The sequence below is a fragment of the Bicyclus anynana genome, chromosome 11, assembly GCF_947172395.1.
Source record: "Bicyclus anynana chromosome 11, ilBicAnyn1.1, whole genome shotgun sequence".
Lineage (NCBI taxonomy): Eukaryota > Metazoa > Arthropoda > Insecta > Lepidoptera > Nymphalidae > Bicyclus > Bicyclus anynana.
In genome coordinates, this window is record NC_069093.1 from 4366685 (window position 1) to 4391831 (window position 25147).

At 35.9% G+C, this 25147-nt stretch overlaps 1 protein-coding gene across 1 annotated transcript in view; it reads left to right on the top strand.

The window, feature by feature from the left end:
• LOC112054641 (protein eva-1-like) overlaps nt 1-25147 on the top strand; it is a 110046-nt gene that overhangs the window by 78685 nt on the left and 6214 nt on the right. The window contains exons 7-8 of the mRNA XM_052884488.1: nt 7375-7467; nt 21263-21412. Coding sequence (XP_052740448.1) covers nt 7375-7467; nt 21263-21412 — 243 coding nt within the window. The remainder of the gene's footprint in view (nt 1-7374; nt 7468-21262; nt 21413-25147) is intronic.

A 25147-nucleotide genomic window follows, 5' to 3' on the forward strand; every position in this document is an offset into this window, starting at 1 on the left:
GAATCGCTTCAAATATGATCATATCCGATGGCAGGGTTAACATAATCGTTAAACGATGCAGATAAGATCCTTACTTGTGACGTAATAAGAAGATCGCGTTAAAGTTAAAGCCTTAGTAGCTCAAGGGTAAAGAAGGCGGTCTCATTACCGAGATGACTAGTGGTTTGATCCCCGCCCGATAGCCTATTGTCGTACCCACTCCTAACACAGTATTTTCTGACTAGTTGGAGGGGAAGAGGAATAATGGCCAATGGTCATATTTAAAAAAAATATGGTAAATATTGTTTAAAAAATATTTTCACATATTTGTGTTATTTTACGATCACGTTATTTTTAGACAACTATTGTTGCAGTATTTTATGATAGTAGTGACAAACGTTATGTAAATTATTAGAAAAAGTATTGAACTTAGAATTTCAATTTAAGATTTTTTAAATTATAGACTTGACTACAATCAAATGGAAAACAGAGGTTAGATGCATATTAACTCTTTTCAAAAACACAGATCCTGGGATCTCACTACTAGATCCAATTTACTCTGTCCAAGGCAAACGAAGTTATCTAAATAAAATGACTATGTACCTACTAGATATACGGCTTGATTAAAATTGATTGAGATTGAACCAAACTGCTCGTAGTTAGAAAACCAATCTCTTTCGATGGCTGTGTAGTAAATCTTTTTAATTAATACACGAATTTTTATTGATTGATATTTATGACATCTAATTAATTGATGATTTTTTAATCTACTTTGGATATATTTTCGTATACTAATTTAATTTTAATTATGTTTTTATTTTTTAATTATGTATTATATTTATTATATATGTGTTACAATTTATTATAACATTGTAGATTTGTAAGTAAATAATAATTACATAAACAGTGATGTACAAAAAATGTTTTGGATGACATAAAATGAAAATACTCTTTATTGTACACCAAAAATAATAAAATGAATTTAAAACAAATAAATTATGTAGGTACAAGAAGCGATCTTTCCCAGGCAACCTATAAATAGCGGAAATAATAAATAATCATTTATAGGGAAGGGTTTACACACGAAAAGAGAATAAGGACGGTGTTTGTAAATGGTAATTACACTGTAAAAGATAGGTGTTTTGCACACTATGTAAATGGCAATACACTGTAACTTGAGACCACCTTGTAAAACAACATTGTATATGTGTAGCAAAGAAATATATTTAATTTCATTTCATTTCTTAGACCACAATACAACTATATTTTGCCAATTTTACCAAAAATTATGGTATAAATCACTAGTCATTTCACACCTAATATAATTATAATTAACTCGTTCTTAAATTAATGAAAATAAATTTGATTAATAAGCTTATAACAATTAGCTATTGTTAATATCTATACTAATATAATAAAGCTGAAGAGTTTGTTTGTTTGATTGAACGCGCTAATCTCTGGAACTACTGGTCCGATTTGCAAAATTCTTTCAGTGTTAGATAGCCCATTTATCGAGGAAGGCTATAGGCTATATATTATCCCTGTATTCCTACGGGAACGGGAACCACGCAGGTGAAACCGCGCGGCGTCAGCTAGTATTTTATATACAAACCATACATAATTTAAAATAAATAAGTTATGAAACGACATGCGTTTTCTACCTTTCCTAATTTCGTTGTTGGTAAACAGTACTCATCAAGAAAGGCTGTAGTATATACAAATTTCCAAACGTATACCCAGAATATGTTCACAATAGAGTCGACTAAGCGAATGCCTCTCCGGGGTCCGGTTATGCCGATTCAAAGTTTTAGAACAATAGTTTTGGAGGGCCTGCAGATGTACCCATATTGTTCTGAATACGCAAGTCTAATGCCGATAGAGACCCCGCAGACTAAACTTTGATCGTCCCGATAATTTAACTATAGACTGGCCTTAAGACACAAGCATATAATAGTACTGGTAAGTACTAGCCTATTACCTGGCTCATTGCTCCAGTGGTTGGCCCATGTGATTTATAAGCCACATTTAGGCCTTCAGATCACGAGGTCCTAAGTGCGAATACTGGATCGCTTTATGAGATACCTACTGAGACTGGCGTTAAGACACAAGCACATAAAAGGTTAGTACTCGTAAGTACTAGCCTATTACCTGGCTCATTGGTCCCCTGGTTGGCATATGTGGTTCATAGGCTACATTTTTAGGCCATCAGTTCTCGAGGTCGTGAGTGCGAATAATCGTTCTATGAGATACCTACTGAGTTTGTCTTTCTTCTAAGAAATTTTCAGTCACAAAAAAAAACACTTGTGCACTATAATAACTCTTGTGTATATGGTTAATCTCAACATGAGATTGGCTGTCGTGGTCGGAACATTCGGTCGGAAGAATATTTTTGTGACTATTATAAGACAGGCGTCTTTTGGACCGATGATGATATAAATGACTTAACTAAACTAGAGATTTTAGATTAGTACTTACTATCGCACTTCCTAAGATAAGATTTCTTAAATCTTACTGCCTTTAAGTAAATATTGTATACTTAAATTACCCTAACCCTACTGCACGTAAAAAAAGTCATTTAATTTCTATTTACTACCGCTATTCAATATTTTATATAATCAGGTCTATTTTGTTGCTTTAAGATATAATTCAATTTCTCTAACTCTAGCTGCTTTAAGAATATTTTCTGTGCTCAAATTCTGTACAAAGGTTACTCCTATCTACGTGTACGTACATGCCACGTGCCTGGCGATGCTGTAGGTGTTTGAGAGGTAGAACTTGAGCCTGCGATGATCAGATCTTCATCACTTTTTATTTTTATCTTTTGATAATTTAGAAAGAAAATTTGTTTATTGGACACACACCAAAAAATACCTATACCAATATAAAAACAAAATTTATTTATTGGACACACACCAAAAAATATCTATACCAATATTATAAAGCTAAAAGTGTGTTTGTTTGTTTGGTTAAAGGCGCTAATCTCAGGAACTACTAGTCCGATTTGAAAATTTCTTTCAGTGTTAGATAGCCCATTTATCGAGGCTATAAACTATATATAAATATATTATCCTCGCATTCTTACGGGAACGGGAACCACGCAGGTAAATCCACGCGCGCGGAATCATTTTAAATAAAGGAACTAAACTCAGTAACTACATGGCAACGATTAGATAGATACCATTAAATATATAAAAGTAAAAGTTTACGGTTGAAGGTTTGTTTATTCGTTCGACTACTAAGTAAACTACTATGATGCTTTGAGACCCTCATAGTGGTTTATTTAGGGCCTTATCTAAGGTCCTAAACTATCTACGTATTTTTTCGTGTCGAATTTCGTATATCGCTGGATTGTTTCTTATAGTGATTTTGTACGTCATCGACAACTTTATTTACTTCACTCATACTACTTACTGAGATAACATTACTTACTAAAAAAAGATGAACAGATATCATGAATAATTTTGCAAATAAATAATAATAAATAATTTTTGGTTAGCCTCCTGAGTTAACAAACCTTTCAGTCTTTATAGAGAAGATCTGGCCATCATATCCATGTTAGATCAAGAAGCGTGCTAACTTGGTTTGAAAGTTCGTTGACCCCATATCTATAAATGGTTCTTGCATGTGGAACTAAACCGCTAACTTGGACCACAGTGCTATTGCAGTCGGATCCATTGAATCTTCAGTGTGCAAGCGATCGTATGCGTCCCCTATGATGAGACTTTCTTTGATTGGAATAGCGGAAATTGGATGGACTTTGAACTTTGAACGTCTAGCTGGTAGGAGTTTCGAAACTTCGTTATACAAACTTCATTGATTTTAGATAATTATACTAAACTGAAACTATCGTATCTGTGATCGAATATTAATTTTCAATGATCGTTTACTTTTGGTCAATATTAAACGAAAGCACAGGTGCTAGTTTGCAGAAGTTTATTATGTACAACTAGCGGACACCTGCGACTTCATCCGCCCTTAGACCTCCTTAATCTAGCCCTTTTGTTAAATCCGTTCTTAGTGGACGTCTACTACTTATGAACTACTTCCCTGTCAAATTTCAACTTTGTACGTCAAGCGGTTTTCGAGATATTATTCGTCTTAATATATTTATATACTAGCGGACGCCCGCGACTTCGTCCGCGTGATATTTAGTTTTTCGCAAATCCCTCGGGAATCATGGATTTTCCGGGATTAAGAGTAGCCTATGTGTTAATTCAGATTAAAATATATTTCCATTCCAAGTTTCAGCCAAATCGCTTCAGTAGTAGCGGCGTTAAAGAATAATAAACATCCAAACATCCATACAAACTTTCGCGTTTGTAATATTAGTAGGAAGTAGGATTCATCTCAATATATTTATATATTAAGATAAATGATTGATTTATTTTGCTGTTGTCCGCAATAGAGATCTAATTATATTTTTTATCAGTTACTTTGCTATTGACTGCAAACTCATCAGGATGGCTATTCAGCAACGATGTTTTGTATAACTCGCTTATGCGTGTTTCGAATTACGTCTATCTCTCTTTGTCTAGCACGATATTATAAACAGAGAGCGATAGATACGAGTTCGAAACTAGCACTGTCGAAGTGATAAAAACATCGTTATAGAATAGCCGCCCTGTTATTAATTGACGAGCCTAAAATTGAAGCGGGGTTAATTTGAATTGAAATGAAAATCCTACCCATACTTTTGTCGGTTTCTACGGGACATCATGCCGGAATAATAAATTGGTGGGATAGGAAAGTAACTAGCCATGATCGCCCAGTGGATATAACCTCTGCCTCCGATTCCGGAGGCTGTAGGTTGGAATCCAGCCCGGGGTATGCACCTCCAATTTTCAGTTATGTGCATTTTAAGAAATTAAATATCACATGTCTCAAACGGTAAACGAAAAAACATTGTGACGAAACATGCATATACCTGAAAATTTTTATAATTCTCTGCGTGTGCAGTGAGCAGAATATGGGTTGATAATGATAAATGATGATATACATAAACAATATACATATCAACTTTGTACACTTACAATAATGCTTTATGTATATGTAATGTACTACAATGGAAAAATATATAAAGTTTTAAACATCAACAGCTGCTGTTTGTAGTAGTTTTATCTAGTGTATGAAACATCATCGTAAACAAACATTGCTGTAAAACATTATTTAGGAGGCAAAGAAATATCCCTTCTTATGTCGAATCAAAGCAGCTCAAGGAAATGTCAAATGTTAGGATGACCGTCATTGAAAGTTCGAAACGAGGACAAGAACTCAAAATTGTATACTTTATCTGAGATTTTGCGCGTGAGGATCTAGTTGCATCGTCAAAATGACAAACAAAGTTAAACCGAAAGACGGAATTCTTTACACAGTTCTACCAGAACTGTACATTGATTAACATACCAAAGTAAACAAGAACTAGGGGACGCCCGCGACTTCGTCCGCGTGGAATTTACTTTTTCACAAATCTCTCGGGATCCATGGATTTTTACTGGATAAAAAGTATGCGTAAAGCCTATGTGTTTATCCAGACTATAATATATATCTACTTCAAATTTCAGGCGATTCAGTTCAGTAGGCGAGGCGTGAAAGAGTAAAAAACACTCATACCATCAAAATCATAAGGTTTTCTAGAAGGACTTTGCTTCAATGACGTGATATCTCCAAAATTATTATTTTACGCGAGGCAATTTTACTTTCCTAATAATATCTAATAATTTCCAAGATAATGTTTATTATATTTATAATAATAATTTCACGTTAATGAAGCAAAGACGCGTTATAATATTAGTACATATTTGTAAAGAACTCGTTCTGATTTAAAAGACAGAATATATCTCAGTCTTTTAAATCAGAACGAGTCTCGAGAAAACTTCTCGGTTAGTCATCCTACTATACCCTTCTCCTTATATGAAGCGGGTGCCAAGTATATAAAGGGATTCTTTGAAATTCAAAGTAAGGCGATATAACGGGGTGTGTAAATTTGTCTGTTGAAAAAATGTTTGGTGAAACTTGATGTGAAAAATCTCCATAACAATACGTGTTTTATCCGGTTTGAGGTTTGTTTCTAATAGATATACCGCAGTAAAATTATAGCCCAGTGGATATGACCTCTGCCTCCGATTTTGGAGGGTGTGGGTTCGAATCCGGTCCGGGGCATGCACCTCCAACATTTTAAGAAATTAAATATCACGTGTCTCAATCGGTGAAGGAAAACATCGTGAGGAAACCTGCATACCAGAGAATTATCTTAATTCTCTGCGTCTGTGAAGTCTGCCAATCCGCATTGGGCCAGCGTGGTGGACTACTGGCCTAACCCCTCTCATTCTGAGAGGAGACTCGAGCTCAGCAGTGAGCCGAATATGGGTTGATGACGGCGAAAATTATAGCAACAGTAGTTAGAGTAAAATATCAACTACTGGATATTTGTGGACATAATTTAATTAATTTATTTTATATTGTTTAAAAAATTACAAGGTGGATCGGCGATTGAGCAATACCTTGCAATATGGCCTGTACATAGTACGCGTATATGTGCTACCCTAGCTAGGCTGAATATTTTTTTTGATTCTTTACAAGTTCGCCCTTGACTACAATCTTACCTGATGGTAAGTGATGATACAGTCTAAGATGAAAGCGGGCTAATTTGTTAGGAGGAGGATGAAAATCCACACTCCTTTCGGTTTCTACACGACATCGTACTGGAACGCTAAATCGCTTGGCGGTACGTTTTTGCCGGTAGGGTAGTAACTAGCCAAGGCCGAAGCCTCCCTCCAGCCAGACCTGGACCAATTTAGAAAATCTCAATCTGCTCAGCCGGGGATCGAACCCAGGACATCCGTTTTGTAAATCCACCGCGCATTCCACTGCGCTACGGAGGCCGTCAAAATGCTACTTCATAATTAAATTGGAAGTCAAGTTTGACTCGTACAGACTTTACCACAGGTCTGGAAAGATCAAAAGACTCAACAGCTGCTTTTTTCAAATCATGCTCTTTTAAATATTGTTTCTTTTTAAATTTTAAATCGAAATAAGCAGATTTTTATATTTTGTTTTTTATTAATCTATTCAAAGTCTTCTTTTATTAAATATTTTAGAGAGCACCAATAACATTACTTATTCCATTATGTACACTACAATTTAGATGCGTTAAAAAATGAAGCCTTTTTACGCAATAAAAATAGCAGCACACAAAAAACAATCGCGGTTGAGTCACGTACGCACTGAACAAACTTTTCCACTGTAAAAAGCCCTCCAAAATCACCCTAAAATCTAAAATTAACGTCCCGTTTTACGTGGCCCGTAATAAAGCATCGTATTTCTTTCGACCACTCGTGTCTGTCAAGGGACTTGTTATCCTATGGCTCTTGTGTTAAAGTGGTGATTATCTTGCAGTGCCGCGGACGGTCTTGAAGGAGAGATACGAGAGTGCCCCTGAAGAGGACGAAGTCGCTCACGATGCATCCGATCTTGAACACGAAGATGTTGGTAAGTGATTTTTTAAATTATGCCGGTATTCCAAATAGACATGAAATGAATTCCAAAATTAATGATGTATTTTTCCTTATAATTTATTTTTATAATAAGTCAAAAAAAATCAAAATCAAAAATCATTTATTTCAAGTAGGCTCAGTTTACAAGCACTTTTGACACGTCAGTTGAATATTTGTAAAGATTCTACCACCGGTTCGGAAGGCAGGTTCTGCTGAGAAGATACCGGCAAGAAACTCAACAGTTGCTCTTTTGAAAAAGTCATACAGTATTACAATTTACAATTGATAACAATTACTGTTTACATTTCTTATAGTTTTATTTCCTGTGTGAAGGTGGAAGCTGATCCAACGGCCTCCAAGCATCTTTATCATTGAGGAACTCATCAATGTTGTGGTACCCTCGACTAAGTAAATGTTTTTTAACACATTGCTTAAAGCTATGCATTGGCAGGTCCATCACAGTCTTGGGGATCTTAATATAGAAGAGTACACCCAAACCTACAAAAGATTTTTTTACTCTTTGGAGACGATATGCAGAAATAACTAACTTATGCCCGTGTCTAGTAAGACGTGGGTTTAAATCTCCTTTTCGTTTGTACAAATTAATATTTTGTCTTACATAGACTATACTGTTATATAAATATTGACAGGCTACTGTTAGTATACCTATTTCTTTAAACTTTTGACGAAGGGACTCGCGTGATTTTAATTGATATATTGCTCGCTAAGTTTAGGTTAGTTACTAGTAATTTAAATATTATTGTAGGTACTTAAATACTTAAACAATACACATTACTTTCTAGCCCAAAGTAAGCATACAGAGTAGCTTGTGTTGTGGTGAAGATAGTTGTTATTATAATATTATATACAATTATATACTACTACATATACTACATATAAATACTTATATAATGTATAAATACACACAGACACTGGAAAACACCCATGCTCATGCCACAAATATTTTCCAGTTGTGGGAACCGAACCCACGGCCGTGGATGCAGAAAGCTGGGTCACTACCCACTGCGCCACGCGGCCGTCAAATATTTAGTTAGTGTAAATAATTGTTGTAAAATTGAAATAAACATTACAGTATAGTCCTTGAATCGATCTGGATGGGGTGTTCGTTTATATGATGTAGGTAAAAAAATGAAGACTATCAAGGAATCTTATAAATATCCTGACAATGTTTGTTTTTCTGGTATTAATTAGTTGATACCGACCTAATTTTACAATGTAACCGATGGAAGTCATATTTGACTACCATTGGTTAGATTGTAAAATTTAAGGTTAAGGTTAAATTAATGTTTAATGCGCTCTGAATAAACAAATCTTAGGAATGTCAAGGAACAAACGCGGGTCGTGGGATTAAATATGGCACTTTGAAATAATCACACTACAGTAGCGCCTCTAACCGCTTTTCGACCTTTTTAATTCCGTTCTATTCTATGTTATTCTAAAGCCATAAATCATAACTATGAATAATTAATCTAAGGTCACAAGATTTTAATTATAAGTACGCCTTTATTTTCATACCGCATATGATAGGATGTGTTTTCACTGAAGCGGAAACAATAAGATTACAGTATATTACCGCGGTAATTTACACCACCCTTCAATAATTTAATTAGACTGTTCCATATTCATCTTTGCTCTGTTCCCCTCATCGCCGCATCACTGGAAACGCAAATGTCTCAGTGGATGCTTATAAAATAAGATGTTGAAATTTATTCAAAATACATAAAATGTATATTCTTAATTTTATATTTAACATTATACTACGTTTTTAACCGACTTCAAAAAGGAGGAGATTCTCAATTCGGTCGGTATTTTTTTTTATGTATGTACACGGATTACTCAATGACGCCCGGACAGATTTCAAAAATTCTATTTTTGTTTGAAACGTTATAGTCCCCATTTAAGCCATTTCTGACAGGACCACATTAAACAACAAAATCTAAATCTATAAGATATTCTCACATGGCTTGAATTAATACATCACCGGCTTAGCACCGCCTCCATACTGATCAGCAGGTAGAACATATTATGATGTTATTTTTCACTTTTTAGTTTAGTGGGTACGTTTTGAGGTATTGAAGTCGGTTGTTTTTTTTATTAAAATTTTTATTATAATGATAAAAATAGCTTTGATAATTGAAATTTCGAAATTAACTGACCTATTCACTAATTAAGTCTTTATTAACAATTAAACTACTTGCTATACTATATATTAACAATTATACTTGATGGTTATTTTAACTATTAAAATAAACATAAAATCAATCAGAGAATGACTACATACTATATGATATCCATGTAGGATTGTCAGTAGGCACCTGATGACATTTTTACATAGAATCTCAATTCGTATATAAAAACGTTGGAGAGAGGTGTGAATCAAATCTAGAACCTTTTAATCGTAAAGCAACGTGTGTACCCAAAAAAAGGATCAAAACCTAAAAAACTACTAACATCATAGTAAGTAAGTACATAAACTAAACTTGATAGTGCATAACAAACTCAAAATTGGATGTTTAAAAAATACAGAACCGTCCTTTTTTTAGCATGACGCAAGCCACACACGTTCAAGTTTATCGAAATCATAATCGTCAAGCAAATGAAAACGGTCACTGTTTTTGGACTTGTCAGTTGAGTTTAGTTTACATACTTACGAGTGAATATGTCAAACATAATTACCACTGATTTGGTATATCCGTGAAGTTATTTTAACTTCCAGAGACATTCCTGTTACTCCCTCCCTCTAGCCTTTGTGCAGTACATAATTACCCCCAACGTAATATCACCCTACTAAGCTCTCATGATCCCCATGAAAGAGATGAGGTCGCGATATATTCACTCCTTAATTACCCCCTCTTATCCAATTACACTTTCTGAAAATTAAAGTTACGTTGAAGCGAAATGAAACATTTCAGAGAGGCGAAATTTCGCTCATACAACATTATATTTATAACGCATAGTACAGGGTTACCATGTCCAAAATTTATTTTCAAACGTATGGACACGTTTTAGAATTCTTAAATAGATCATCATTATCAACCCATATTCGGCTCACTGTTGAGCACGAGTCTCCTATCAGAATGAGAAGGGTTAGGCCAATAGTCCACCACGCTGGCCCAATGCGGATTGGCAGACTTCACACACGCAGAGAATTAAGAAAATCCTCTGGAATCAAGGTTTCCTCACGATGTTTTTCCTTCGCCGTTTGAGACACGTGATTTTTAATTTCTTAAAATGCACACAACTGAAAAGTTGGAGGTGCATGCCCCGGACCGGATTCGAACCCACGCCTTCCGGAATCGGAGGCAGAAGTCATAGCCACTGGGGCTATCACGGCTCAAAGTACGGCTTAAATAGGTACCTAACAATTAAATTAACTTACAGTTAATATTATACAATTGCAAACATTAAATTTTTTTGTATAAAATATCTTTTTCAGTACCCCTGAAACGTGTATGCAAAATGTCATGAAGATAAATACTATGTTTGGGTAGTAGGGTGACAAATCAACAAGAAACACTAGGATTTTTGTTAATTTGCCTAGCGTAGTTGTATTGCTTTTTAAATGGCTTCGATTCCCAGCTTATTGAATTGGAAAGTTGCCTATAGTTCTCATTGTATCCCACTGAAAGACATCATCATCTTTTACAACCCATATTCGGTTCACTGTTGAGCACGATTCTCCTCTCAGAATGAGAGGGGTTAGGCCTTAGTCCACCACACTGGCCCAATGCGGATTGGTAGACTTCATACACGTAGATAATTAAGAAAATTCTCACGTTTTCTCACGATGTTTTTCCTTCACCGTTTGAGACACGTGATATTTAATTTCTTAAAATACACATAACTGAAAATTGTGAGACGTCATAGCCCAGTGGATATGACCTCTGCCTACGATTTGGAGGGCGTAGGTTCTTAAATTGAATACATTTTGTCCTTCCAATTGATTACTCTTATACTGCATCATAAAGAAAATCGTAATTCTTACAACCATGAATAAAAAAGAGAAAATTAATGCTCAGGAAATAATTTAAGTTTAAAAATATACTAAAGAGGATCTGTACTGAAAGTCTTGGAACGCTACCATAACTGGTTACCCTGATACAGAAGGAAGTTTCATTAAAAATTCACATTGAAAAGTAACGTAATATTTACTTTTCATTATGTTTAGTTCTTATTTCTAGCCCGTTTTAATTATTGTGAATATTTTAACAACCAAGTAGCCGAATTAAAAATGTTATTCCATAGGTAGGTATTAAAGTAGGTATCTCCATACGTTTAGTAAACTCTCGAAACTATTCTGCTTTTACAAAGTTTCTTTACCTTTTAATTAACGAACTACTAATCTTAGAACTACGGGTAGGTTAAAACATAATGCATTATTTCATTAAGCACGAGTCTCCTCCCAGACTGAGAGGGGTTAGGCTAATAATCCACCTTGCTGTCCCAATGCGGATTGGCAGACTTCACACACGTAGAGATTTAACAAGAAATCTCAGTTATGCAGAATTCCTTACTATGTTTTTTCTTCATCGTTTGACTTGAGACACGTGATAATAATTTCTTAAAATGCACATATCTGAAAAATTAAAGGTGCATGCCCCGGACTGGATTCAAACCTACGCACCCCGAATCAAAGGCAGGGGTCATATCCACTGGGCTATCATGGCTTATAATAAACAACGCCTGCCCTTAGACTGCCTTTAATCCGGCCCTATCGAAAAATCCGTTCTTAGTATATCTACTAACTATAAAATACCTCCCTGCAAAATTTTAGCTATGAACATCAAGCGGTTTTCGAAAGGAGGATGGCGAAAGTGGGAGTCTCACTCAAAAGTGTCGTACACTCATACATTTGTATTAATTAAAACTATTATTTTATAAGATGCTTGTAAAAAAAATATTGAGATTTTACAGAACGGGGATCAAGACTACTTGTATACTTAGCATAGTAAAATTGTTCTTCCTGTTGTCTGAGACCGAAACGCCTTGTCGTATTTATAAAGCAATCACGCAGTTGTATGTCCGCGGCGGTGTTTTTCAGTATAAAATTTACATTTATTCGTATGCATAGATAAGGTACCTTCTAATTTTAAGGTATATCTTTCTTCTCCCTGCTTTTCAAGATTGGTTACCATTTGCTTTTTTCTTAGTTTAATCACGATTGACAACTATTAATGGGTTTCCATTATGTACGCTACTTCAAAAGCAAAATCAAAATCAAAAGTCATTTATTTCAAGTAGGCTCAGTTTACAACCACTTTTGACACGTCAGTTGACTATTTGTAAAGATTCTACCACCGGTTCGGAAGGCAGGTTCTGCTGATACCGGCAAGAAACTCAACAGTTGCTCTTTTGAAAAAGTCATACAGTATTATAATTTACAATTGATAACAATTACTGTTTACATTTCTTATAGTTTTACTTCCTGTGTGAAGGTGGAAGCTGATACAACGGCCTCCAAGCATCTTTATCATTAAGGAACTCATCAATGCTGCTCATCAATGCTTCTATCTTCTAGTCCCAAAATACATGTAACCTCGCCATTCTTCTTTCGTGATGAACATTTCGCATTTTATATACAAGTATATAGAGATAGGTAGGTACCTTATTACGTATGGAAATGGTATGGAAATCAGTTTCAAAGTTAATAACTAGAACTGCTACTCGGCTGATAATCCACAGAACCCTCTACGTAGATGACATTATTCCGAACGAACGTACTTACGTTTGTAATTACCCCTAGCTTAACAATTTACGCTCCCAAGCTCCCATGATCCCTATAAAAGAGATATGAGGACACGATATATTCATGTCATAATTACAGACGCCTTATCTCATTACGCTCTGTGCAATTTTAATAGGATTACGTCAAGTGTCCCTGATATTTTGATGTCAATCATCATTATCAACTTATTTTAATGACCCTCTTCAGGGCCAGGCTTTCCTCTTTATAGGAGAAGGGGGTATAGAGTTTAGACCCACCAAACTGTAGGACCTTTATTTATTTATTAGCGGACTCCCGCGACTTCGTCCGCTTGGAATTTAGTTTTTCACAAATCCCTCGGGAACCATTTTCCGGGAAAAAAGAAAAAATAATTCGCGTTTTTAGTAGGATTTATTTATTAATTTGTTTGCTGAGAAGACAGATTAACACATGTTTGGTCATTTCTGGCGTACAACAGTTTACCTACCTATGATATGGATTCTTTGGTATTTATGATCTCGATTCGACCTAACCCTAACTATCTAATTCAAACCTAACATCACCATGTGAAAAATTTTAATCTTCCTTCAATAATAGAAAAACAATAGTCGAATCAAAATAATCTGAAATAATTAATAAATTATTACTGTCATGAAACCAGCCTTGAATCATAATTTAACAACTAAGTTTCATGACTTTCATTTAAACTAAGCGTTGTATGTCAATTAATCGGTATTAAAATAATTTTGACAGTGAAGTTAAGTATTCTATATAATGTAAGTAAATATATTAGTTAGTGTATATTTAACCAAGCTGCTTTATACAATACGCTTTCAAGAACGGAAGTCTAGGAGGAAATGGCTGTATCAAACGGCGCAAATATGCCTCCTTGCATACTGAGTGGAACGTGCTCATGTATCTCCAGCGTAACCCTGCGGCTGTTTTTGTGTAAATAAATTCTTGGGTGGCATTGGGTTAAACAGATTCCTTATTTGCTTTGACTTTGAATCATATAATGTAGTTATTTTTGTTTACTTTTGACGTGATAACGTCTTATAATTCAAAGCCGGCTGCAAACTCGAAAAAAGATGACGTCATATGTCGTTCCCTCGCTCTAGGGCTGCCAACTTTTTTTTACAATAAATAAAGTATAATTATTCTGGACTATGAATATGATTATACAGTATTTTAGAAAAACAAACATTTTCTTTTGAAAAATGCGACCATACCATCAGTATTTTCTTATGACATTGTCACGTTCAACTATCGTCAGTAAACCGACTTTACAGACAACCGATTTTTTTATTTAAATTTATTTTATTTTATTAACAGACGCCGGTCGTCCCGTTCCTGTGGCAATAATAATATAGCTTTCTAGCCGACGCCACGCGTCTTTAGCCGCATAGGTCCCGTTCTCGTGAGAATAAGAAAATAAAATAAAGCATATGACACTCACAAATAACGTGGCTTTCTAGTACTACAAGAATTTTCAAAATCGGTTCAGTAGATCTGAAAATTACCCTCAATAACACCACAAACTTTAGCTCTATAAAATATTAGTATATGCTATAAATAGATATGCACTACGTAACTACAATGTGTGTAAGTTGGTTTACTCTGATGATAACTATGCATTTAGAACCCTTGTACTTAATAATCTTAGGTTTTCGACTTCAATTATCACCATTATCTGTCTATAACATTATCGGACGTTTCAAAAAGTGTTTGTAAAGTAAGCCTCATTGAAATAAATAATTTTTGACTTTGGCTTGGTTGCTTTGACTCCTTTTCCTCTATCAGCTATGATATGATGCCTGGGCCACCGGCTTACTTATGTTTTTTTTTTTTGTTCTTTACAAGTTAGCCCTTGACTACAATCTCACCTGATGGTAAGTGATGATGCAGTCTAAAATGGAAGCGGGCTAACTTGTTAGGAGGAGGATGAAAATCCACACCCCTTTCGGTTTCTACACGGCATCGTACCGGAACGATAAATCGCTTGACGGTACGTCTTTGCCGGTAGGGTGGTAACTAGCTACGGCCGAAGCCTCCCACCAGCCAGACCTGGACAAATTAAGAAAATCTCAATCTGCCCAGCCGGGGATCGAACCCAGGACCTCCGTCTTGTAAATCCACCGCGCATACCACTGCGCCACGGAGGGGGTCAAATGTGCTTTCCGATGTACGGGGGTGTAAAACTACCTATTTTGTAACTCTAGGCTGCTATAGTGATAAATAGGACCAGTGAGCGAAACAAAGGCTACTTTTTATCCCGAAAAAATCCACGATTCCCGTGGGATTTGTGAAACAAAACGGAGTCGCTTACATGCTCTAGTATACCTACTATCTATACGAGTATCTATACTTATAATAAAACTGTAGCAGGTCCAATTCTGTACATTGAAGATATTTTGAAAATTTTTGTTGGGGGGCATTATTAAATTGATACTGAAGCTAAAAATATTTTTTTCGATTTTTTGCCTGTCTGTCCGTTCGTGTTTTTTGTTATTCGGGCATCACGCTAAAACTACTAAATGAATTCAAATGAAACTTGACACGGTTTAAGACCATAATACGGAAAAGGTAATAGGATACTTTTTATTGCGAAAATAAAATGAGAAGGGGTGAAAGAGGGGTTGAAGGTTTGTATAGACAGTCCTTCAAGTTTAGAGTTACAGTTTTAAAAATTTGTTCATAAATCATAAAAAAATCGGTTGTCTGTAAAGTCGGTTTACTGACGATACTTAAACGTCATAAGAAAGTAGTGATGGAATAATAGTTGCATATTTCAAAAAAAATGTTTGTTTTTCTAAAATACTGTGTAATAATCTTCATTATTCAATTTCATTCATTCAATTTCTATGAACTTAATTATCTAAATTCAAATCAAATCATTTTATGATAATGGATACCTACCTATATTTTGTCGAAAACGTCTGGTCCAAAAATATAAAAGAAACTTATTATTTAAGTAAGCAGTTCTGATCACTGTTGCCAAAGATTTCATATTATTACCCACCATTACAGTAAGAGTAAAATATAATAAAGATCCCAACCAACGTTACCAGTTTTAAGATTTTCTCCTCTAAAATCTTATGCTCGTCGTTGAGTTCGCCGTTGAAACACGATCAGTGCCAAACGATCTCAAATATTACTTCGTCGTTGCGTCGACGTTGTGGACGAGACTGTGTTTAGAAATTCTTAGGCTGGGCATACACGAACTGCTGGAAGCAGTCAGAATCGTCTGCTTCATGTTGCAACTGCTTAATTAACTACGTACCTTCATACATGCCTTCTACGTACCGCTTGATCATTTGCAACTGAGGGCCTAGTGGTAGTTTGATACTGTAGTGATCGCGTTAACGTAAACGCAAATTTCTAAAGAATTGAAACAGCGCCATCTAGTGGCACTACTGCACAACTGTTTCAATTCCATATAAATTCGCGTTTACGTTAACGCAATAGTAACAGTATTATAATATTGAAATCTGCCAATAGGCACCCTGTTTGAGTTGTCGACTGCTCTCTCGCAGTTACCCCCTCCCGCATTCCATTAAGCTACTGATTTAAGTGTCTTCACTCTGCGGACGGGAATTTCTCTGCGTGTTCCTAAGTCACTGACATAGCTCAGCGATTCGCGAAGCTGAAGTGGCAATGGGCAGGCCACATACTTCAAAGAGCCGATGGATGTTGGGGTCCCAAGGTGCTGGAATGGGGACCCCGCACCGGAAAGCGCATGTTGCTCCACTTCATCAAGCGGGTTGCAGAGAACCGCTGGATGCTGGCGGCTCGAGACCATTGTGTTTAGAAATCCATGCAAGACGCCTACGCCCAGCAGTGGACGTCAATCGGTTGGTAATGATACTGATTAGAATTAAAACTAAAATTGCCAATTGCTCAAGCAATTACGCCAACTGTACAACTGCCAACAACTGGCAGCTTCAATCTGTTGATTCGGATTGCAAGAGCGGTCAAAAATTTCGATGTTGAAAACTTGCTTACAACTCGAGCTACCCGTGTATAGCCAGCCTTAGATAAACCTTACATTCACGTACATTCTTTTGTTATCGAGACAAAATCACATTGTAGCGGTCCATGAAAGGAATCCTTGAAAATTATATCTACACTTAATCTACTTCTGTATTATTTGTTAGGGTATCCGATTTAATAAAAGAAAATCATACTTGTATTTTCTATTACGAGTATTGTTTAAATTGATTTCGTTTATTGTATTTTAGGTCAACGTAAACACAGTCAGATAGAAATATAAGCCTACTAGCGAACGCCCGCGACTTCGTCTGCGTGGAATTTAGTTTTTCACAAATCCCTCGGGAACCATGGATTTTTCCGGGATAAAAAGTAGCCTATGTGTTAATTCAGACTATAATCTATCTCTACTTAAAATTTTAGGTGATTTGGTTTAGTAGCCGAGGCGTGAAAGAGTAACAAACATTCATACCATCAAAATTATCAGGTTTGGCAAATCTCGGGATTCCGTGGATTTTTTCGGGATAAAAAGTAGCCTATAAGTTAATCCAGAGTAAAATCTATTTTCATTCCAAATTTCAGCCAAATTGGTTCAGTAGTTGCAGCGTTTAAGAGTAACACACATCGAAATATACATCCAAACATCCATACAAACTTTCGCGTTTATAATATTAGTAGAATTTTCGGATCTATGAAATAAAATGAACCTACATTACCTGTAGCCACGTAAAACCACTACGTCTTAAACTTCGAAATTGCCTCCCTTACTTAACTGACAGGAGCGTATTAGGCTAACCATCTTTTAACTTTTATAAAATGGCCTAGACCTTAGCCATCGCTGACTCTTCGACTATCGTAGTCTATTTGATAAAAGAAGTTTGTGTTTGAGCATATTTATCTCTGTGGGCGAGCTTCATATTATTTTTAAACCAATAAGGGATCATTATGGGATAAAACTTAAGCTCATAATCTTTCGATATTGGGCCGCACACATAAATAGACGCCAAGATGCTTTACAACATAAGCTGAGCTATAAAGATTTTTGGATAAGTCTACGTATTTTACGGCCTGTTTTTAGTGGGATGTTGTTTTAACGATTCGTTTCTCTTGTTTATAGTAATAAAACTTGTGTAACATGCGTTGTGGTGATTTATTTCGTGTCGCATGGCTGTTTGTTTGTTCTTATAGCTGTCAAAACTAAATTGAAATACGCACAACTTTAGTTAAATTACTAGCGGACGCTTTAAATTCCGTTTTTTTACAAATGCCGTGAAAAACTATGTAATTTTCGGAATGTAATGTACCTACAACATGCAACATCCTTCAGAATCTCTTCTATCTTCTAATGAAAGTCCCATTAAAGCTAATCTCTGGACACTTTATTTATATACGTATGTATTGATTATAATATACTAGCCGTAATTAAAATATTATATTACATACCTCCCCTCCCTAGATACGTGATAGCCCAGTGGATATGACCTCTGATTCCAATTCCGGAGGGTGGTGGGTTCGAATCCGGTCCGGGGCATGCACCTTTAACTTTTCAGTTGTGTGCATATTAAGAAAATAAATATCACGTGTCTCAAACGGTGAAGGAAAACATCGTGAGGAAACCTGTATACCAGAGAATTTTCTTAGTTCTCTGCGTGCGTGAAGTCTGTCAATCCGCATTGGGCCAGCGTGGTGGACTATTGGCCTAACCCCTCTTATTCTGCGAGGAGACTAGAGCTCAGCAGTGAGCCGAATATAGGTCGATAACGATACCTTCCCTCTATTTGCTGCCCTACTCGTATGTTTACTTTTCTAAAACGAGAATTTCCCAAAAAAAACCCACGTCGATACTTATTTTCCGCTTCCTTTTGTTATCCTGTTGTTATTAATAAAATATTCTGTTTGCCACTCCTTAAAAGAAATTGCAGACAATAGGTCTGTAGAGTTCAATCCATGCCATAGAAAAAAATAGATCGGCTATATTGCCTTTTTGTAAATAGTACACAAAGAATTATATTTTGTAAGATTTTGCCTTTTTGTGAATACCTAGTATACAAAGAATTGTTTTTTGACGGCCTCCGTAGCGCAGTGGTATACGCGGTGGATTTACAAGACGTTCTTCGATCGTTGGTACGATCCCCGGCTGGGCAGATTGAGATTTTCTTAATTTGTCCAGGTCTGACTGGTGGGAGGTTTCGGCCGTGGCTAGTTACCACCCACCCTACCGGCAAAGACGTACCGCCAAGCTGTTTAGCGTTCCCGTACGATGCCGTGTAGAAACCGAAAGGAGTGTGGATTTTCATCCTCCTCCTAACAAGTTAGCTCGCTTCCATCTTAGATTGCATCATCATTTACCATCTGGTGAGATTGTAGTCAAGGGCTAACTTGTAAAGAATACAAAAAATAAAAAAAAACTACTTTGAAAATTTGCTTGATATTTACGAATTGTAAAAACGTTCCCCGGTTCCTGGACTATAATCTCCGGACAATTCAAATTCGGGTCCTATTGAAACCAAATTGCAATAAGCGTAATACTTACAAATGAGGTAATCCGTAATCCCTATTATTAGAGCATTACAGGCGGATACGGTCCAGCGAATTTACTTAATCCCATCTTAATCTGAACTCGTGCAATTTGCCGGAGACTTGTTTGCGGACTCGGTTTCTTTACTTTGCCCGTGTAAAAACGGATTAAGTCCCTTTGAAGGCGAAGCTTTCGCTGCGGTAATCTATTACTGATGTATATTTAAAAATATTTATCGTACCGCTGGGGTTTTTGTACGGAATCTATTACGGTTATGGAATATAGATTAGGGTTTTTCATATTTAAAAATAAAACTTGAAGTATGTTTCAAAGTTTAAGCTGTTTTTATTAAATTTAGCTTGCATTTTTGGATGGATCAAATCTGATTCTGAATAGTTCTTTCTAAACTGAACTTTACCTTATAAAAATAATCAAGAATTTACGGCCTTTTTTCAAGATTTTTCGAGAATTTGACGGCCTCCGTGGCGCAGTGGTATGCGCGGTGGTTTTACATAACGGAGGTCCTGGTTTCGATCCCCGGCTGGGCAGATTGAGGTTTTCTTAATTGGTCCAGGTCTGGCTGGTGGGTGGCTTCGGCCGTGGCTAGTTACCACCCTACCGTAGACGTACAACGACACGTTCGACAAAGACGTACCGCCAAGCGATTAACCTTTCCGATACAATGTCGTGTAGAAACCGAAAGGGGTGTAGATTTTCATCCTTCTCCGAACAAGTTAGTCCGCTTCCATCTTAGATTTCATCAACACAATATAGTTTGTAGTTCTATTTCTAACGCCCAAAATTGATAATCCAACGCTGCTCAAAAAAAGCGTTGTGATTTATAAACTCTTCGTATGAATATATGTATACTTGGAAATGCATTTGTTGTATTTGAATGCGTTACGGAATTTCTTGATTCGGTCGCCTCGCTCAAAGCCCGCGGTAAAAGCTATGCAATAGCCTTATAAACAATTATTAGTATAAAAATGTATGCTTGATTAACCATAATAATATACTGTGTGCTTAGTTTTAAATAAGTTTGTAATATGGTGGTAAACAAAAAAAATAAACCTTGGCTGAGTTTTTGTGGGCTTTTCTCGTACCCAGGCGCGTTGGGAACCCTCGTAACTTTAATTTTAAGTTTTCGACTAATATTACCACCATTAGATTAAATTAATTTATGTCATGTTCCTGACATTTCAAAAGTGCTTGTAAACTAAGCCTAATTAAAATAAATGAATTTTTTGAATTTTGGTTCCTTAGGGGTGTTACTCGTAGCCCTTGACTACAATCTCACCTGATGGTAAGTGATGTTGCAATCTAAGATGGAAGCGGACTAACTTGATAGGAGGAATATGAAAATCCACACCCCTTTCGATTTCCATCCTAGGCGCGTTTGGAGCCCTCGTAACTTTAATTTTAAGTTTTCGACTATTATTACCACCATTAGATTAAATTAAATTAAGACACAATCCTGACTTTTGTTGACACTAAAGTGCTTGTAAACTAAGCCTGATTGAAATAAATGAATTTTGAAATTTTTTTTTATGTTTGTATCAGATGAGACCAACGACCGGTGGTGGGGCGAGTCAGCAGTGCCGCCAGCGCCAGCGGTCGCCGCCGTTCCACCACAACGACCTTCGATGGTCACCAACATTACCAGAGAGGAGCCGTCGCCTACTCCGCCGAGACAGCACGTTTCTAATGAAGGTACTTTAAAATATAAAATATACTTAACCCTTAATTGTAGTGGTGAAAAATAATCACACTTATATAGTAGTGGGTCCACGGGACCCACCTATTTTCGATGTTGAGTAAAATAAAAATACATTTCAATTTTCAACTTTTTTACATAGGAATGTTGACAATCGTAGTATTAAATAAAATCAATAATAAAAACTGCTATTCTTATCTAAAATGGCATTTCATAAAAACAGTCGTTATATAAAACATGTTTGCAAAAAATAAACACATAAAATTGGGAGGCTTCGGCCGTGGCTAGTTACCACCCTACCGGCAAAGACGTACCGCCAAGCGATTTAGCGTTCCGGTACGATGCCGTGTAGAAACCGAAAGGGGTGTGGATTTTCATCCTCCTCCTAACAAGTTAGCCCGCTTCCATCTTAGACTGCATCATCACTTACCATCAGGTGAGATTGTAGTCAAGGGCTAACTTGTAAAGAATAAAAAAAAAGGTACTTCTTAAAAAAGAAAAGACAAAAACATAAAAACTCCTTCCAAACAAATGTAGACATTATAAATTAATGATCAGGTAATAAGCACGATTTGCATACCTACCGTTTTTTTCCAAATGTCAAGCAACAGGCCCTTAGGTCACAAGTGTTAGTCTTCAGACAATTCAAAGTTTGTGTCATAATCACTCCATATTACAAACCTTTCAGAATTGCCAAAAAACTTATTTTCTTATAGGATATTTGCAGAACTATTTCGAGATTTAGGTCAATTTTAACAAATTTCATCTTTATCGCTATCTAATTAGTTCAGCTACTGCTATAATATGTCAAAAATATTTGTTTGGTTTGCCAATACTGTAGAATTGATGGTCAACAATTTTTAGTCGTTTGTTCCATGTACTCAGTCTCTAATACTCGCCTTTTTAGTAGAGAGCGAAGCACGTCCGTTATTCTCAACATGCTTTGGCGTAATTTCGGAAGGTACCTAAGACCGGGAAGCGTTAAAGCACACACGCTTTCATAAATACAACATGGGTCCAGGGGACCCACGACTACAGTTAAGGGTTAAACAACACACATCATTATCCAGCACCAAAGTAAGAGTACCAAGTATTTTTGAGCTGATTTCATCGTAGACCATATTAATTTATCATATACTACATCCAAATACATACGTATATAATCTAACGATAGAAAAATTTTGCTCAACACAGAATGAATCAGAATATGCAGATTTTCATTCTACACCCAGCACGTTTGACGTAAAAAAGAAGTAAAGCGTTTTGTACGTCCTAGAGACATCAACAACATAGGGATGAATCCCCACCCTATATCTTGCGGTGCAATGGTGTAGAAAGGAGTAAACGCTACTGGGGAAAGTGAGACTATCTCGTTACACTAACTCAATCACCCTCGTGCACCACGTGACGTTGTCGCTTCCCTAATTGTGTCACGTGTCCACAATTTTGCGGGCGCAGTGTTTACCCCTTCTGAGCCATTTTGAGCCATAAAATACGGTCGTTCATTTTGCTTCGTGACACATTATAAAACCTTCGTGATTAAAACGCCGAAGTTGGTTATTTATTTACTACTAGATTATGTGGTACACTGATGTATGTATGCCTTGAAAGTGTGCGTGAGAGTCGCTTTTATTTAAAAAGAAAAAAACGGAGAAGTGTGAGTCGGATTCGCCCGAAGGTTCCTTACGTGTAGGATCATAAAAAGATCAGGAATCGAATCACAATCGAATTTCAGATCCTCTGTTTCTAATTAAAAAAGGTTTCATTCTTGTTTTTGTGGTCTATATCAATGTTACTTGCCAAATTTTTTTAGTGATTTATGTATTTTGATTGCTTTGAGTAAATATGAGTTTTTTGCTCAATAAATAGTCGTTTCTTTGTTTACACGTAAAATTAGAAGTTTGATTTTTTGCACAGGAACTTGGGTATATGGCTTAAATTTTCAACTTGATACCTCTACGTATTGTGGAAATAAAACGTCTTGACAGACAAACAGACAGCAAAATTATCTTTAAAGGTTACCTTTTTTTACTTTTGAGTTACGGATCCCTGAAAACTCTTTGTCTAGCGAAAAACTTCTTCTGTACGGGTAATTAAGCCTAATGACTGTGTGAATATGACTATCGTTCCTGTTTAGGAAACTCACCTTATGTAACTTGGGCTTAAGACTAACCCCGTCTTAAGCCCAAGTTACATATGGAGAGTTTCTTAGTATGGCACATGCATTCGAAAAAATCTTCTCGAGTTAAATTTTAATTAAAATTTGCACTTTATAATATTTCAAAAGTTTGTTTGGATGTTTGTTACTCTGTAACGCCGCAACTACTGAACCGATTTAGCTGAATTTAAAAAGAAGATAGATAATACTCTGGATAAACTAATTTTTATCCCAGAAAAATCTATTGTTCCCACAGGATTTGTAAAAAACTAAATTCCACGCGGTTGAAGTCGCGAGCGTCCGCAAGTACTTTATAGTATGCAACAGAAACCTTGTCAATGTGTGACAATCACTGTCACTCGCATTCAAAAACATTTCATTTTATATTTAGTCATAAGACTGGTTAAGTCTGTCTGTAATTCGCATTCAAATAACACTCCTTTTGTTATTTGAACACTTCTTAACTTAGCAGTACTTAAAGGCAAAACTCACTCTAAAATTGTTGACATCTTTTACACAATATGTTTTGATGATATAAATAATTTGAATAAAGATTTGAATATGACTCACATATTTTTTTTAATGTGAGTGATAGTCATATTCTAAATCTTATGTACTTTTTCTGTACGAGTGACTTAGCCTAATGGCAGTTTGACACAAACAAGACTGGCCTTATGTAACTTAGCCTTACACTAAGACTGAGTGACTATCACTCATATTATTTTTTTAATGTGAGTGATAGTAATATTCTAAATCTTATTTACTTCTTCAGTACGAGTAACTTAGCCTAATAATAATTTTCGAATGATTATTATCACCATTATATTAAGTTTAATATTATTAACTGACGTTTCAAAAGAGCTTGTAAACTAAGTCTATTTGAAATAAATACATTTTGACTTTGACTTTGATTTTAATAGCAGTGTGAACATGACTGGCCTTATGTAACTTAGCCTTACACTAAACCTTACACTAACTAAGCCTATTTGAAATGAATAAATTTTGACTTTGACTTTGATTTTAATAGCAGTGTGAACATGACTGGCCTTATGTAACTTAGCCTTAGACTAAGTCTGTGTGATTCTCGCTTGCATTCGAAAAATTCTTCTCATGTGTTTAGAGTGCGCAATTTATCCGATTGCGGAATCCGGAAAACCGGGTTTTGGTGTCTGAATTTGGCATTTACCTTTCCCCAGCCTAACGTGCACTTTAAGTGAACACCAAATAAACGTTCCTTGCGTTCAAATACGAGCCACAGCTTTAATAAGAGTTTAGCGGTTTAAGAAATAGGAAATGCTATGTGAGGAAAATAAATTAATTGTATATGTTAAATAGTTTTAGTAATAAAGTACTGATGGATGTACGTTCATTTTAGAAGTAGGTACTATATACTAACTACAGTTTTAAAGAATTTTTTGACTGTTCTTCAAATATTTGTTTCGCGCTTCTTATTTCTATTTAACTCACCGTGGTTAAAGAGAAATAGTGTCAAACAGTGGACCAAGTTAACATATACACAGCTTAAAAATACTGCAAAAGACCGGAAGAGTTTTCTACACATGACCGCCAAACT